General features: G+C 41.6%; 1 protein-coding gene across 1 annotated transcript; it reads right to left on the bottom strand.

The window, feature by feature from the left end:
• Positions 1-693: 693 nt before the first annotated feature.
• Positions 694-15,568, bottom strand: ADGRF4 (adhesion G protein-coupled receptor F4). The gene is made up of 8 exons (XM_004590426.2): positions 15,476-15,568; positions 14,502-14,556; positions 9,003-9,154; positions 7,709-7,960; positions 3,855-5,234; positions 2,152-2,193; positions 1,706-1,765; positions 694-741 (listed from the first exon to the last, which is right to left on the bottom strand). Exons 1-8 carry the CDS (start codon positions 15,566-15,568, stop codon positions 694-696), a joined length of 2,082 nt encoding a protein of 693 aa, XP_004590483.2.
• Positions 15,569-17,261: the final 1,693 nt, after the last annotated feature.

Raw genomic sequence — 17,261 nt, forward strand, 5'->3', positions numbered from 1 at the left:
GAGAAAGAAGTGCCTAAGAGTCATCCATATCCATACAAAAAACCATGAAACCTCTACAAAACAAAACCATTTCCAAGGCTGATCACCCTTGCCCATACCTCCCCACTACATCTTGGGCTTTCAATTGCCCTGTTGGGATTTGTTATTCCCAATAATGGCTTCCTAATATTCTTTCACCTTGGTTTCACCTACGTAAAAGTAAGCCTCAGAATTAACTGTGAGCAGACAACTAATTTGTCACAACCCTACACACAAGCCCCACAAGGCATGATTCTGGGACCTTCTGGGACCCGTTTCAGAGATCAATCCTAGTCTTCCTCATGATGGGCCTATCGTAAACAGTCACTATTTGCTGATAACATGGAGCTAAGCTACATGAGCACTTAACCCAGTGCCATATTTGTGCAGTTACAAGATCAACATCTGCTCAGAGGACAGAAAATAAGAGTATACTTAAGGTGTGGCCGTTTATACAAAAATGACACAGATTGCAAATGGCATAGGCCTATATTTTCATTCATGTGCTGAGCAATGAAGAGGTTTCTGTCTTCTGCAAGAAGGCCTCCTTATTCTCCTTCCACCTCATCTATCATCAGGCAGCAAATAATCATGTGTCCCCAGGGGACAGAGAGTGTCTTGATACAATTCGCAAGTGAAGCTTCTCTTTGAGTTTTTAATACTCACATTTCATTGTCAACGATTCATTAACTTAGATCCATTGGTTGGACTTAATGATGCATTCTAAATGGAGAAAAATAACAGTAGTTACAATGCATGCTGCCTTGGATCAAAAAAGGACATTTATTTCTTTTATGTGTATGCCTGGCTGGAGATAGTGGAAGACATAGTGGAAAGTACACAAACTGACAGTGCTAAACGAAACTAAACCATTGTTTTTCATTGAATCAACATTGGAAGTGACATAGTTAGTTTTATGTTCTGTTAAAAAATAGAAACAAAGCTTACCAATTACACCATGGCATGCCATTGGTTATGAGATACGTTTCAATTTCGAAGTGGCAACATTTTAAGGAAATTTCTGTCTTAAATTTTATTAACTGTGGTTTTAAAAGTCATATTCAATTCTAGTTAATCATGGATATATGGTTATTCTCAGGATTTTTTTTAATGAAGTAGCTCATAATGCGTCTGTTGGACAAATAACTTTTAATTAACCTGGTAATATTGGCAATTTTAGTGTCTTAGAAGACAGATCATCAAATGAAAGACTTCTTCAAGAGCTGTAAATATGTGGAGACTACAAGACAGTAAAAGCATGGTTTACTGGAAACAGTCTTGATCATACAGAATGCAAAGATTTTTCTGACATTGGTCCTAGCTGTGTTTTGGTTCTTGATGAGCCCAGTAAACATATTCAGCTCTCAATTTCCTCACTGGTAAAGTGAGTGGGTTGGGTTAAATCTCTTTTCTACTGTATCTGGTTTCCCAACTTTCCCATTCGATGAATCCATAATCCCTGATTCCATGAGGTCCTGTCACCACAAGTAAACCTGAAATACACTCTCTGTAGAGGGTCCTCCCGAAGGGTTTATGCTGTTGATCTTCAGTTTCAGGGAGAGGCGCTCCACATTTACAGCATGAAGAAAGGGGAGCCATTTTGCTAACAAACCCTGAGGTCTGATCTACAATCCCATATGAGCAATGTGAAGACTGTGCAGTGTTGAGACTAAAAGGCAGGGCTTACCTCCGCTACCCTTGATTTTCCCTTCAGTGACAACATCCTCATCTTCAAAGCATCTCTTATCTAAAAAGCAGTAACAATGAGAAACATACTGTAGATGTCAGAGGAAATAACAGAATCCCAAGGCTTTCTCTGGCTGCCTGAGACCTTAAGACTTCACCCCAACAGGAACAACTAACGGCTTATTCTAGCCTGGCAAATAATCAGATTTGGATGGTAGTTGAGGTGCGGTTATAACTAGATTTGGAATTATGACTAAAATCGTGGCCATGGTTTTCATTCTTTTCATCAGCACATACACAAAGCCTGCTGCTGACTTGGCAAGAGAGGATGGTTCTCTCCTTGCAGTGGATGCCTTGAGCCTTCAGTCCCCATCAAAGAAGCATCACCCTCCTACTTCCCTCAACCACATAGACATCATCTTCACCAAGTAAAGAAATTAAAAATACCTTGTGATCCATAATGGTTCCAAAAAGTAAGATGAAGAAACCCTGTAGCAAACATCATAGAATCATTGAAAGATAGCTTTAAAATAACACTCAAGATATTGTTTAAATATCAAATTTCCTGGATATTCAAATAAAATTTGTGGACATTAGAAGCCATTTTCTACTGAAATATATAAATAGGCACTGAAGAGTATTTCTTCACATTTTATCTCCACCCTTGGAAGATTGCCCTCATGGACTGGTACTAAGGATCACTGACACCTACTGAATGGCTACAGTTGCAGGAAGAACTCCTTAATATTATTGGGGTTTCTTCACATTCATCTCTAATATTGAAGTCATAGTTTTTACAGGAACATAGAACATGGACGCTTGTAATTCAAAATCACAGTCATGGAAGGTGTCTTAAGAAAATCAGTTTATATGCAGCCTACTTTCAGTTGAGGTTAAAAGTCAATGAATAGGCAGGGACATTGAGCTGGCAGAAGAACATTCTATATGAAAGAGAAAGTTACAGTGCTGAGACTAGGATGATCCTTTTTTTTTAATTCAAGGATGTGTGTGTGTGTGTGTGTGAAGAAACACTGACCAGATGACAAAAATTTTAAAGTGTGAGTCACAAGGAAAGCTTGCTAAGAGTATTGTACATAACTAAAAATGCATATTTTTTCATTAGGAAAAAAAACCCAAATGATCTGAAAGTAAAATACAGAACTGAACTTTCCCAGGTTGAAGGAAGTCACAAAAAAAAAGTGGATGAAATCATAAGTCATTAAAGTAACTTCAACAGGAGGAAATGAGTCCAAGAGCTTTTGGTTTCAAGAAAAAAAGAAAAAAAACTTAAAGGTTTCTGTTTGAACAACGCAATGGAAGGAGTTAAGTAAATTTGTTCTATTGTTGTTAAAGACTTATGTGTAGGTGCTTAATGGATCTGACCTGGCATTTTTTAAAGTCTGCTTTATATTCTGTAGTTAGTTTTTAAATAGGGCAAGGTGGCATGTTAATAGGAAAACTTGACTGATTTTACAAGTGGTTTTATTCATAATCACTGCAGCAGTCATCAAAATTTTCCTCTGCAAAGAACAATGCTCTAAGTATGTTGAGTTTTGTGGGCTGCATAGCCTACTGCTGCAACTATTTTTGCCACTGAAGTTCAAACAAAGTCATAGGAAAACATGTAAATAAATGAGTATAGATGTGTTCCAATAAAACTCTATTTACAAAAACAGGCAGCAGGCAGTCATTTGCCAGTTCTTGCCGCAGGGAATTTCAGGGGAAAGGGTATGAGAAATCTTAATTAATAGCCAAAGTATCAAGAGCCATATTTTCACACCATAGAAAACAGCCATTTCACTGAATTTAGCAACACTAGAGAAAGCATAACAATTGTGTTTGTTTTAAGACTACAGCTTGAATGTTGTCTAACACACACTTGAACTAAGGTTAGCGCTCTGTAAATGAGGGTTAGGTTCTTAAGGCCATGAAGCTTTAGGAGGTATACAAGACCCTTAGTTAGAAGAGGAGATTCTCATGCAATGAACCAGATGATGTAGGTAAACAAATGCCGTAGTCAAATACCTCTAGACCCCTAAGACATGGAAGAAAATAAATGCAATATACTGTGTTCTACAAGTTTAAATCGTAAGTATTTTTGTCATCTAGCCAAAACAGCACACACAAAACATTTCCTTTTTGGAGCTCACCTGGAAAGCATTGAGTAGGGCAAATATTATGTGGAATATCACAGAAGTGCCCTCTATGAGAGTGGCTATTCCAAAACCCCAGGTCAGTCCCAGCAATGGGGTGAGAATGGCAACATTCTTGCTGATCCTTATAATTATGGCTACATCTTGAGACTTGGAACTACCAATAGAGGGTCTCTGAGTATTGAAAGCCACCATCAAAACCACAATAAGATTGACAGCCACAATGACCAAGGCTGGGATGGCAAATGCAAAAAGGGCTTTGGTATTGTCCCAATTAAGCCAGCAGGCATCCTGACGTACATAGCCCTTTTCTGGCTCTGTGATTGCAACTGTGGTGACAGCAATGACCAGTGGGCACACATAGCCAATTGTAAAGCCAATGGCCATCATGCGAGACTTCATCATCCTCCGGAAGATGACCAGCATTCCATAAATGATGAGCAGTGCTTTGAAGAGCATCCAGAAAAAAAGAGAGAGGTAGAAAAAGTGACAGAAAAATGTCACTGCAACACACAAGTTGTAGTCCTGATTCTTTCTGTTAAAGGTAGAGCCTACAATGAACCACACATTAGCAGTGAGCAGTGACACTGCTATGTTCACAATGCATACATGACGCATGTATGATATCTCAGTCACAACCACCCGGGACCAAACAATAACTTCAATTATCAAGCAAAGAACCAAACTGAGGATTGAGATGCTGAGTCCAATGCAGGTGATGTAGTCCAAGACTTTGTCAGTCACAGATTTGGGAGACATCAGAATGGAAAAAGACATCATTGCATTGGTGTAGTTACAGCGGCACTTCACTTTGTTGGTGATATCCAAAGTGGTTTCACACACTTTCTCATCCCACTGCCTTCTGTTGGTATGCCAACCAACACACTGAGCCCTGGCACTCCGGGATTTATTGATCTTTTCAAAGGTGAGGAGGATTTCTTTCAATCTTTCTGGTAGAACCACTGAAAGGACCAGACCATTTACGGGTCTGGAAAGACTCACATTTTGCAAGTGAGCTTCTTTCAGAACAGCCCCTAAGGTTGGGAAAGCGACGCTAATGGCTTGAGATGCAGTTGGTGACAGCTTCCTTAGCTCTTGCTGGGGAATTTCTACCATTCCAAAGATATCTTCTGTTACATTGTTCACACTCATGGAGAAGTTCCAATTTTTCTCTGAGGTATTGTGGCTGATGCGAAAGCCTTTTGTCTGAATGAAGGGTTCATCCACAAGACTCTCAGACTCATTGTGAAGGCGGAGCTGTCCAGCAAATGTGTTCACTGACCACAGCAGGTCTGAGCTGGCCTTCAGGTCAGGAATGAAGGCCCAGTTGGAAATAGCGTCTGTGCCCAAGATGTGGTTAGCTACCTCACTGTAACTCTGCAATGGTGAAAGGTGGAGGTTATGCTAAGGCTTTATACATGGATGGCAAAAATGATTTTTAAATTCAGTCACTTATTTCCCTTTAAATTCCCTTTGTATTAGAATCCCACATTAGTGAAACTGCACAGTGGGAAAAATAAAAAAGAAAACAAAGCAACTAAAGTTTTCCTGCTCTTTTATTGCACACAGGGCAGAATTTCCAAGCTGCGATGTATAGAACCCAAATTTTCACTAGGAATATGATGCTGATGTAATTTAAGTTTGAGAAATAATCTCCTGTTTCTCTCTTCACATAAAGAGTTCCAAAATTCATTAGCTCCTGGACTTTTCAGGTCTGAAAATCCTGCTTAACTTTGATAAATCCTGAACTTCCTATAACGTTGGTGCTCTTCATCTACTTCCTAAAAATGAAATTTCTGAACAGCTGTATTTCCATTGTTGTAATACAATCACTCTTTAACTGACACCTCCTTACACTTCTTAGCTTCTACTGACCATTGTTTCAATTTTTTTTACACATTGTTTTGTTTATTTGAAAGGCAGAGAGACCAAGACAATGAAAGAAAGATCTTCCATACAATCCCAAAATGTTCACAACACCCCGATCTGGGTGAGGAAACTGTATTTCAATCCAAGCGTCCCACATAGGTGGCAGGAATTTACGTACTTGAGCCAACATTTGTTGCTTTTAAGCTTGCACATTACCAGGAAGTTGGAATCCCAAGGAGAGCTGGGACTCACACCATGCATTGCAATACAGAATGTGGGCATTCCAAATGGTTCCCTAACATTTGTATTCAGTATTCACTCACACTCTTCTTTGTTGTAAATGTTTTTAGATTCTCTATATAAGTTATTAAAAAAACATAAATACTAGTAACCCTTAATCAATGCAGATTGAATAGATGCATTGGACTATCACAGCATACTCCAAAATTATGTATTATTAGTATGTCAATTAAAAATAAAAATAAAGAAGTAAAAAGAGATTTTCATTAATATTTCTTAGAACAGTTAATTTCTACAGAATATAATTTTAGAAACACAGCAGTAGAGTCATTTTATTCCTAAAACTCAACTTAAATATAAGAATTTTCTCCTTATATTATATAGGGAAATTTTGATTTTGGAGAAAATCAATTCCAGGGCTGAAAAACTTTATAACTCTAGTGTCAGGAGACATGATTGTAATTAGGTTTGTTTTTCAACTATTATTAGGGTGTGATTAATCCAACAACTCTGCAAATAATCTTGTTGCTTCTGAGTGCAAATATGAGTAAATATGCCTGACATTCTTCCTATGATAGTTTCTACTCCTCTGTAACCTCTAGGCACAGTTAGGATGCTATAAGAAGCAAGTAAGTAATTGATCTCTGTTTCCTTATCCATATCTGAGGGCTGATGAATCTTCCTTGTAGAATAGCCAATGGAAATTCTACAGATTGAATAGGAAAACCTGAATTATTTTGGAAAACAAAAAGGAAAGTCATGGAATTTGGTTCCAAAAATAATATGATTCTTATTCCTCCTCACCTATTTTAGGAGCCTTTATTCATATTTTCTAAGTTAGTCTAAAGAAATTTTAAAAATCATTGTCAGATATGTATTAGAATATATTAAAAATAACAGATTTGTTTCATCTATCTTCTTAGAGTTTTTAGGTCTTGATCTGGACAGTTAAGTGTCCTTGGGTCCAGTATTCTGGTAGACCAGCAGATGAAGCTTCTGCCTATGGTTCCAGAATTCCATTTAGACTCCTCTTGCTATCCCAGTTGCTCCATCCAATCCAATTCCCTTATGACACACTAGGCAAAGTAGCACATTGCAAACTCCTAACACTCACATGAGAGACCAAGAAACAGCTCATGATTTCTGGCTTTGGCCAGTAAACCAGGCTTATTCGTGATCATAGCTATGTGATTTTTTAAAACACTTTTTAAAAAACATTTTTTTTTGAAAGTCAGGTTTACAGAAATAAGGAGTCAGAGAGAAAGATCTTCCATCTGTTGGTTCAGTCCCCAAGTGGCCACAAAGCCAGAGCTGAGCCTATCCAAAGCCTGCAGCGAGGAGCTTCTTCCAGGTCTCCCACGAGGGTACAAGGTCCCAAAGGTTTGGGCCATTCTCGACTGCTTTCCCAGGCCACAAGCAGGGAGCTGGATGGGAAGTGGAGCAGCTGGGACACAAACTGGTGCCCACATGGGATCCCAGTGCATGCAAGACCAGGACTTTAATCACTAGGCCACACCACCGGGCCCATTGTGTGATATTTTTTAAATAATGTAAAAAGAAAAACAATACTCTAACTTCTTGAAAACTCTGTAAGTTAGAATGTGCTTATTTTGCAAAATTGAAACAAAATACTTGCTCTTGTTACAGCTGTAGTTTTACCCTATCATGTACATCTATAACTTCAAAATGCAAACTGCTCATTCAGAAAAACATTGTTAATTTTTAATTAAAATAGCAAATACCTTCATTTTCTCTTGAGTAACATTGTCAGACAAGTTTGTAGAAATATTTTTTAACAATTCCACTATAAATGCGATATTTCCAGATGTGGTTTCTGATGATTTCACAACATCGATTATGCAGGCATAATCAAGAGGGCAGTTCTTACGGATTCCCTGATCCACACTCTCAATAGGAGCTGGAGCTTGAAACTCACGAATGTCCAGAGGTATCACGGATGCTGCCATGGAAAGGCGCGATACAGCATCCAAGTCCTGCTGAAAAATATATTGCTTCATTCACGTATGCTTCAGCGCCTAGTATATCAGATCAAAGAGTAAAAGATATAGACATCCACACAGGGGAAATAGATAGAGAACCAAGTGTGTAACCTAAGACATACGGAGAGTAAGTAATGTGGGGCTACAAGTAGGCAGGAGTTCCAGCAAAATGTCCACTTGAATTGTGAGGTAGACCTTTCGTTCTGATTTTCTTTCAGAAAAGTGATTTCCACCAGGATGCTCTCCCAATCATTTCTCTGCAGACATGTGGGAAATAGGTGTGGATTTTGAGGGTCACAGGTCTTCCACACTGCCAGACTGAGTGCTAAAGAAATTGTGATTTTGAAATTCAGATTTCAATAATTAAGAAGTTTTATCAGCTTTTACAAGTATTTTTACCTAAAATCCTCAGAATGTGACTTTGGATAAGGAAAAGCAATAATTTATTCCCACAAATTTACTTGTGAATTCTACCATTGTTGCAAAAACTTCTTCATGATTATCTATGGTAAGTGACGGAGACACCATCAGTAATTCCTTTATATAACCACCAAAAATTAGAAAATACAGAAATGCATGTATTTTCTAATGAGATATAAAACAAAGAAGAAACAAATAGTTGCAGTATGCATTGAATTTCTGTTCCTTCTGGACCACGTGTTTCTCCATTTACAGCAAATGATTCAAGGTATAAGAAAAAATTTCAAAATTGATTTAGTATTAGAATCAATTATTTAATTAGCACAAGGCATGCAATCACTCTTAGAGCTAAAACTTGACCCATTAACCAGTCTTTTCCATTATAGTATAAATGAGTTCCCCAGTTTATTTGCTTTGAGAAATAATTCTGAGAGAGAAACAAAAAGTTAAGAGATGGGAGAGAGACAGGACAGTTTGGGTATGGAAGGTAGACTAAGAGACCTATGCATCCCAGTCCATGGCTTTTTATAAGAGGGTCTGATAGTAATATTAAAAATGCCTCTATCACCTCCTGAGGCAGTGATTTCTATCCCCAATAGTATGTAAAATGCATCACCTGAAAGAGTGTTTCCAAGGAAAGACTCGTGCATGTTTCTGTTGACTTTTGCCACTTTTTTTGATGACATGTAAATCCTATTTCTCCACGAAAGTGTTTAGTACAGGGCTGGCTGCAGTTGGAAGGAGTAATGCAAGATCCATGACACTTCTCTAAAATGGACAAAAGAAAAAACAACAAGCCAAATTAGCCTTTCTATTCTCTGACGATATTTAATCCATTCTAGAGAGTGTGGATGGCTTCATGGAGGAGGTGACACTGAACTGTGTCCACAGCAATGAGAAACACCTGCCGGGCAGATTGGGAAGCTGACAGAAATTCAGTGATTAGCACTGTGAGTCATTCATATAGGCTAGTTCAGAGTACCTGAGAGGAAAGAGACAAGAAATACAAGAGGGAAAAAAGTTGGGAATGAAGCTGAGAATGATCTTTAATGCCAAGCTAACATAGGAGTTAAGAGAAAATGCATTGAGCATGAGATACTAAAATTTGAAGGACTAGATAAATGGAGTTGTCATATTAAAAAAGAAACACGAAACCCAACAAAACTTGAAATTTGTTTTCAGGTACAATGGATTCTCATTATTCACAGAAGTATTGTTTTATAAAATCTTCATAAGTAAATACTGAACCATTGCTTCCAGGGAAACATAAGATTAAGTTCCTTAATGCTTCTGCTCACAAAAATTTTATCAGTTGACAATGCAACCTTGTTTTTATGTGTTTTTCCACTTTAAGAAGTCTTTGTTTAATGTTTGTTCTTGGCCTACTGAACTCACAGTCAACAGCATCATCGTTTGTGCCTCAACAAAGTTTATGTAACTCAAGGACTTTCTCCACAAGCTATTCATAGCATGCTTCGGCCTTCTTCGGATTAGGAACCCTAGGCAACAAGCCAGAATCATGGCCAGGAGCCATATAAAATAGCAAAACCACCAACAGAAGTCACCCACACACACAACATGGCAACACATAAATAGGGAAAGGATGCATCTTTACAGACTAGGAACTGGAATGAGAAGACAGAGCATCAATCACAGCTGGTCAACCACAGTGGGTGTCATATGTACTCTGCAAAACATTTGTTGTTGTTGTTGTTGCTTTTCTAATTTGATTTTTTAATTACATTTTTGACAATCTTTGCATAGTTAATTAGGGGGAAAAAGGTTCAAGGGCTATAGAGATGAGCTAAGACTATTATTTCCATATTGTTTCCTTCTTGTAGCTGAGGTAAAGGGGGTTATTGAGGGAGAAGCCCCACCCAGTTTCCCACCCACCCCAAGTCCTGGATGTGGGGCACGCTCTGAGATACTTGCTTAAGTGGTTTTGGTAGTTCACCAGTTATGAATTGCTGCCACTCTCACCACTCCAAGCACGATGACGTCGTTGAAGAATCCACTGATTGACATAGTCCATCATAGAGTCTCCATTTGCCCAGTATTTCTCTGTCAACATATAGCTAAGGTGGTTGATTGACTTGTTCTGTCCTCTGTCTTTTCATGGTTAGGGTTCTGAGTCCGCCATTTCGATTGGGGAGATCCCCAAAGAAACTTTGAGGTATTCCCAGACCAGATGCTTGTGAGTTCTAGCAAGCACAGGGCCCTGCACAGTCCATCATCATGATCCGCTGGTGGTTGCAATTGCTGGGTTGGTTCTGTTTTCAGTTCCGACTTGCATGGAAACAATGGGTGTTGTAGTCCAGCCTGGTTCTGCCCAGCACATACTCAGCCTTCACATAAATCAGTGGGAGCTGCAGCCTAGTCAGAGCGACCCACAATAACCCCCACCAGGCCCGCCCCCTCCCTGGTTTGCCAGTATGTGTGGCTGACTAGTCCAGTCTGTCCCACATCTCATTTGGCTCTTGTATATGTCAATGGGTATTGAAGCTTAGTTCTATCTAACCAGCTCAACTATTCAGCCCTCATGGCTGTTGTTGAGTGCCTCTCTGTCTAGCCACCCCAGCCCCCCATCCTAGTTTTCTTGCCCTCCTGTGGGAGTAGTAACCCAAGAGGGAGGAGCCCACTATTTCCCTCCCAGGTCTCTCTCAATCCCGGTTTATGCACTCTTCGGGTGGTTCTGTGGTTAGACTTAACAGAATTAGCCCCCAGTGCCAGCTTCTGCCAGCTGATGCTGCGGTTAAGCCCAAACAACCCTCACCCACTCTAATATTTGTTTGCACCAGTGGGAACAATCAGCCCAGCCTGGCTTTTCCCTGATCTAGTCCACATGAGGCACACCGGTACTGTAGCCCTGCTTAGTCTGGTCTGCCCCCATCCCAGCCCATGCTCTCCAGGGGGAGTAGCTGTCCAGCAAGGGAACCACCCCCTTAATGCCCCTGCCGGCTCTGCCCCCTCCCTTCCTAATTCTCAAGTGTGTACTGGTTGGGTGCTGCAGTCACATCCGGTACAGGAAACCTCATCTTGGAATTCCATATTGTGCACTGCTTTTTGTCATGACCAAACCTGGCTTGACCCACACTCTGTTCTGGTGTTTGGTTTTGCCAGTGGATGATGTGACCTGATTCAGCCTGGTCTGCCCCTGACCCTTGCCAAATGTATGCCAGTGGGAAACTTTCCATGGCCTATTCTGGGCTGTTTCCTATCATGCTTCTTGCACTAACCTGCAGGGACTGTGTCCTGCCAGAGGAGTTGCCCAGGCTCCTCCATCAGACCCCCCCCAATGCCAGATTTTGCATATACCAGGGGGTCCATGAGCCAGCCCTACTCGGTTGACCTCCTGTCCTAGCAAGAACAGTGGCTTTTCTTGGCTGGTCTTCAACCCACTCTGGCTCTTGCTGTTGGATGTTTCAGCCCAGCCATGGCTTGTCTATACCCACATATGGCTCACATATGGCTCAGTAGGGGTTGAGACCTAGCCTAGTCCATCCCACGTCTACCCTGGTTCTCCAGGACACCAGATGGTGTTGGGGTCTGACCCGGTCTGGTGCATCCAGAGTCAGTCGACACTAGTGCCAAAAAAGACTACAACCGTTTCCTGATCAGAACGCAGCCCCCATTCCAGCACACGCACCCATTAGTGGGAACCTCAACCCAGTTAGGGTGTCCCATTAGCTCCCCAACCAGGCCTGTTCCCAGCCATAGATCACACACATGCCAGTGGCTGCTCTGACTCAGCTTAGCTCAGTTCCTCACCTGTCCTGGCCTCTGCCTTAGACACTGTGGCTCAGCATTCCTGGCTCATGCAGACCAGTAGGTGCAAGAGCCTAGCTCGGCTTGATCTGTGCTCCATGCTGGTTTCTAGTTTTGCTTGTGGGCTAAGGTTTGCTCAGTCCTGCCCAGTACATCCCATTCCATTACCAATTCACACATTAGCCAGCTGTTGGAACTACTATGCCCAGCTTGTCCGACCCCCAAGTCTGGACCACATGTTCACCAGCAGGAGCTATGACTCGCCAGAGGCGTTTCCCAAGTTCCTCCACTTGATCCACTCCCAGACCCAGTTCTCATACATGCCAATGGGTTTTTCCAGTGCCCGGCTCAGTCTGGCCTTCCATTTGGCCGTATATGAGCTGGTGAATGTTGCAGCCCGGCCCACCCCACACCCTATTCAGGATGCACATTCGGGTGCTGCTGCCTTGACCAGTCCAGACTGTTGTGGATTCCTTTACCTGTGATTGATGGCAAGCTCCTTGGTCACACCTAGCTTAGTCCATCACCACCCAATCTCTTGAACTAACCAGTGGGGCTAGAATTTCCACAGGGTGTGGCCCACACATCCCCCACACAATCTACCCCAGAATATGGTTCTTGAGCATTAGTTAATGTTACGGCCCTGCCTAATGAGACCCGTCTCCTGATCCATCATCATGTCAGGTAATAGGACATCCTGCTGGACAAGCCCCGAGCCTTAGCTTTTGCATGAACTGTTGTTCAGTGCTCAGCATTGTTAAGTGATTACAAATTCTTCAAAGGAAGAGTTACTGTCATTGGGAATCTTTAGGATTGACTCACATCCCAGAAGCACTGTGGGTTCAACCTGGAACTACCTAAGCAGCGATTAAAAGAACCAAAACCCCAGAGCTCCCCATCCGGATGACCAGCAGGCAGAGCCTGGCGCTAAATGGCGCACTGGCTCCCCGGGGACAGCTCACCACCTGCACATGGTGGCTGGCGTGTGGGATCCAGGCATGAGACACCCTGTCCTGAGACCCACCACCAGCTTGGAGGCTGCTGGAAGTTTAAACTCCCAGGCCCAGGGTTGCGCCCCTCCCCAACCCCATTCACTGCCTAATGAGGGCGGTGGGTGTGTGGGCCCCAGACCTACCCAGTCATGGAGACTTCCTCCCTCGGTGTACTCACCCCAAAGGGAGCAGCCCCCTGGCAGGCCCGGGGACAGCTCACCACGTGCACATGGTGACTGGCGTGTGGGATCCAGGCATGAGATGCCCCGTCCTGAGACCCACCACCAGCTCTGAGGCTGCTGGAAGTTTAAGCCCCCAGGCCCAAGGTCGCGCCCCTCCCCAATCCCATTCACTGCCCAATGAGGACTTGGGTGGGCCCCAGACCTCTGTTGTTGTTTTGTGTATGTCTGTGAAGAAGCGCAAAACTACTGTGAATATTGATGTAGGGGGTCACAAGTAAATTCCAGTAAGTAGAAAAATTAGCAAATAACACAATTCTAATTAATATGTATCAGCTGTGAATCTTCAGTTACATAAGTTTTTTTTACCAATGCAATATTATTCATCACTGACTGAAATATCTTTTATATTATTTTAGATTTCAGATCAATACTTTTATTTGACATGAACTCTAGACTGAGAACAAGTATCTACAGCTTCACAGAAATAGATTTTTTTTATCAGCTACTCAACTCAGCCTTTGTGGCTCGAAAGCAGTAAAAAATAACAATGTGTAAATAATGAATCTCCAATAGATGTTAACGATGTCTCCTTTTTCTCTTATTAAGTCCATATCTATACAAAAACATGTTTGCTACCAAAAATACATACATGGCCATGACTGGGTATATCATTCAATTAAGTTAGCCTTAATTGAAACAGGAACCACATGACTTTAACATAATTATTTCCTTATGGGTTTGCCTCTCACTTCTCAAATAAGACCAGCCTCACCCCATGCATCAAGTATCATTTTAGCAGGCCTTTCAGCAACAGAGTAGTATATATTTAAGCACCTTGAAAGGACTTTTGATAAACCAAAATACGAATCTTGTACTCTTTATTCTGCTCTATGTGAGATCATGTCCTTCAGTAGATTTCCCCTTTGGGTTTTAAAACTGACACTTACTTACTATTACAGTAAGCACAATAATACTCATCGGTTTGATTCACTATCTATGCCACGAATGATGATATAATTGTAAGGAAATCTACCAGTACAGGCAAAAATAGAAAACGTATTTTAGATTGTTACTTAGTTGGAAAGTCATGAACTGAAGACACTATTGTGACATCAATGCTCATACTATACTCTAGCCTGTCTCCTAATGGATGAAGATTGTTCTACAGGCACATACCTTGTATCCTTGCAGGCTTGTGTTTCCTTTCAGTGCTTTGCAATTTATCTCCATTCTGAAATACATAAATTTCCAAAGGCTATCTTTACTATAGCACTTTCGAGGTTGCATATGAAAATGAAAATAACATGTATTCAACACTTGGAAGAAAAGGCCAACAGATCGACATGCTGGTTAAGCAAGAACTCATAGAAGAAAACTTGCTGAGAACACAAAGGCTTTGCTGTTCTCTCATGAGGGCTGGAACACTGACAGTGGTCACTTGGATTCTGAAGGCCAAGTTAATGGGCTGGGTATATCCTTTGGAAAGTTTAAATAGCCAGGGAGAACACAACTATGGAAATTATGTGTAGGTAAGTTGTTTTCTGCCTGTATTAACTACAAGCATGAAATGGAGCTAATATGGGGCACCAGGTACTGTATATGTTTTCATTTATTATTTTTTAACATATATAACATGACTGCATTTCTTAGTCTTCATGATACAGATTTATATTTTCAGAGGGAAAAAGTGGCAGATATTAGTAGTGTTCATTAAATTATAATAGTAGAATCTCAAATCTTTACACCTACAAAGAACTACAAATATCATCTTTTTAAAAAAAAATTCCATGTTACAATAAGGAAAATAAGACTTAAAAAACAAATTATGTACTAGTGAAAGGCAAGATCAAGATCAAAAGCTAAATTGCTTTTCTACCCAACTAGTGCATTCTCCTTTCTGCCTTTCTAAATTATCTATGGCTTCCAAAGGAACTATCCTAATATAATATTAGCTCCTCAGATAAGTCTTGGCCACCCCTCAACTTCACTTTGCTTTCTTTTTTATAAAATTATCACCAAAAATAAAGTTAATAATTTTATCACCAAAACTAGTCATTTGGAAATAATCAATCGTTTCCAGAAATCTAGCCACCTAGAACTGAGGGGTTTCTCTTGGAGTCACTTAAGCTGGTGGTCCCACATTTACTTACTTTTATGTGAATCTTGGAATTATTGTGGGAACATCCTGTGGCCAGAAATAATACTAAACAGTAAAGGAAAGCCACCTGGGCCTTCATTTTCATACATTAGTATCTTCACCTGCAATACAAACAGAAGGTGTATCCAACTGAAGGTGATAACTTCACACAACATAATATCTAGCAGGCTAAAAAAAATCACTCAGAAAATCCCCTGGGCACTCTGAAATAGTCACAGAAAAAAAATCTGACCTAGACAAACACATGTATCTATTGCCAAGCAGGATAAAGTGTGAAAATAAAAAAAAAAAAAACTAGTTCTCAATTGTTGAATTTTTACAACAGAAAAAAAAGGAATAATGGAAGTACCAGGAAAGGTGTATGCTCACTGAAGCATCATTCCTAGTAGTTAGTTCTTAACTTTCTTTAAAAGTAACATTTACCAACATTTACAGAAGCTTGGGGACTGTGAATTGCTTGGGAATAGGGGTATAGGGATATATGGAAGGGGGAACCACTGAGGAAATACATTACAGATGAGGAAGGACTTCTGAGGGACTTCCACAAATCAGGTTGCTGTACTTGTAGGTAAAGAAGGGGTCTGAAATTGGGCAGTTTGAAGTAGGGAAGGTAGAAGACCTTTCTGGGTCACCAATGTACCTCCCCAAATGGGAAACATGAGCTGGGCTAGTTAGCATTAACCACCAGCCATTAGCTACACAAGAGCGCTGGGGGCCTGCCTGGCAGAGCAACATCACAGTACCTGCCAATGAGTGTCAGAACAGGGGATGGGTCACGTTAGGCTGGGCCATGTCCCTAACAGGTCTGGAGGCAGATTCTGTGGGGGATATGTGAGTCCATCCTGTAGAACTGCAATACTCACTGGTTTACTCAAAATCTGGGGGTGGTGATGACCCAAGCTAGGCATGACCATGGAACTCACAGTCTTGGGAACTGGGTCTGGAATGGGCCTGGCTGGTCCAAGCTGCAGCACCCACAGGCATACCCACAAATCGGTTGTGCAGTGCACCAAGCCACAATTGCCATCCGCACACTTAAAGGCTGAGACTGGGGATAAGAGGGTGGACTACGCAGAATACAAACCTAACCCTGCTGGCATGTGTGAGATTTAGGTCTGGGAGTCCGACTGGAAGGGGAACATGGGAAACTCCCATACTAAACTGTAGCTCTCACTGGTGAGCCTTTGAATGTGGACCAGACCAAGCAAGGATTCTCCACTTGTTAGCAGGTGTGTGACTTGGATCCACGGTGAACTTGGCAGGGCTATGCCAAACAACAGCACACTGGTGTGCACAAGAGCCAGGATGTGGTGTGAGCCATGCCAGGCTAGGCTATCACACCCACCAGTTTGCTTGAAAGCCAGGGATGGGGACAGCCTGGGCAGGACTAGGCTGCAGCACTCACCAGTGAGAGTTGGGACTGGGGGCAGGCTGGACCAGGCCAGGCTGCAGCATCCAGTGGTAAGGGCCAAAATGGAGGAAGGGGATTAGGCCATGCCAGACTGGGTTGGAGTAACCACCAGAACACGCAAGATCTGTAGCTGGGAGCAGGTCTAATAGGGGAACTAAGGGGACACCTCTGTTGGACTGTAGTTCCCACTGCTGAGTGTGAGAGTCAAAAATTGGAGTGGACCTGGTTGAACATGGCTACAACATCCCTCAGCATGTATGTGGACTGGGTCTGGACTTGTGCCAGACTGAGCTAGGCTTCAAAACTTGCTTGTACTTGTGAGAGGCAGATTGAGTGTGGGAATGGCTGGGCTGTTAACAGAACCCCT

The sequence above is a fragment of the Ochotona princeps genome, chromosome 1 (assembly GCF_030435755.1).
Source record: "Ochotona princeps isolate mOchPri1 chromosome 1, mOchPri1.hap1, whole genome shotgun sequence".
NCBI classification, from domain to species: domain Eukaryota; kingdom Metazoa; phylum Chordata; class Mammalia; order Lagomorpha; family Ochotonidae; genus Ochotona; species Ochotona princeps.

Bases quoted from the DNA above. Each gene is read 5' to 3' on its own strand.
- ADGRF4 (XM_004590426.2), bottom strand. From the start codon at position 15,568: ATGAAAATGAAGGCCCAGGTGGCTTTCCTTTACTGTTTAGTATTATTT. The intron at 14,557-15,475 runs GTAAGTAAATGT...TATGTATTTCAG, and splicing joins ATTCCAAGATTCACATAAAA to AATGGAGATAAATTGCAAAG. The intron at 9,155-14,501 runs GTATGTGCCTGT...TGTCCATTTTAG, and splicing joins CAAGCCTGCAAGGATACAAG to AGAAGTGTCATGGATCTTGC.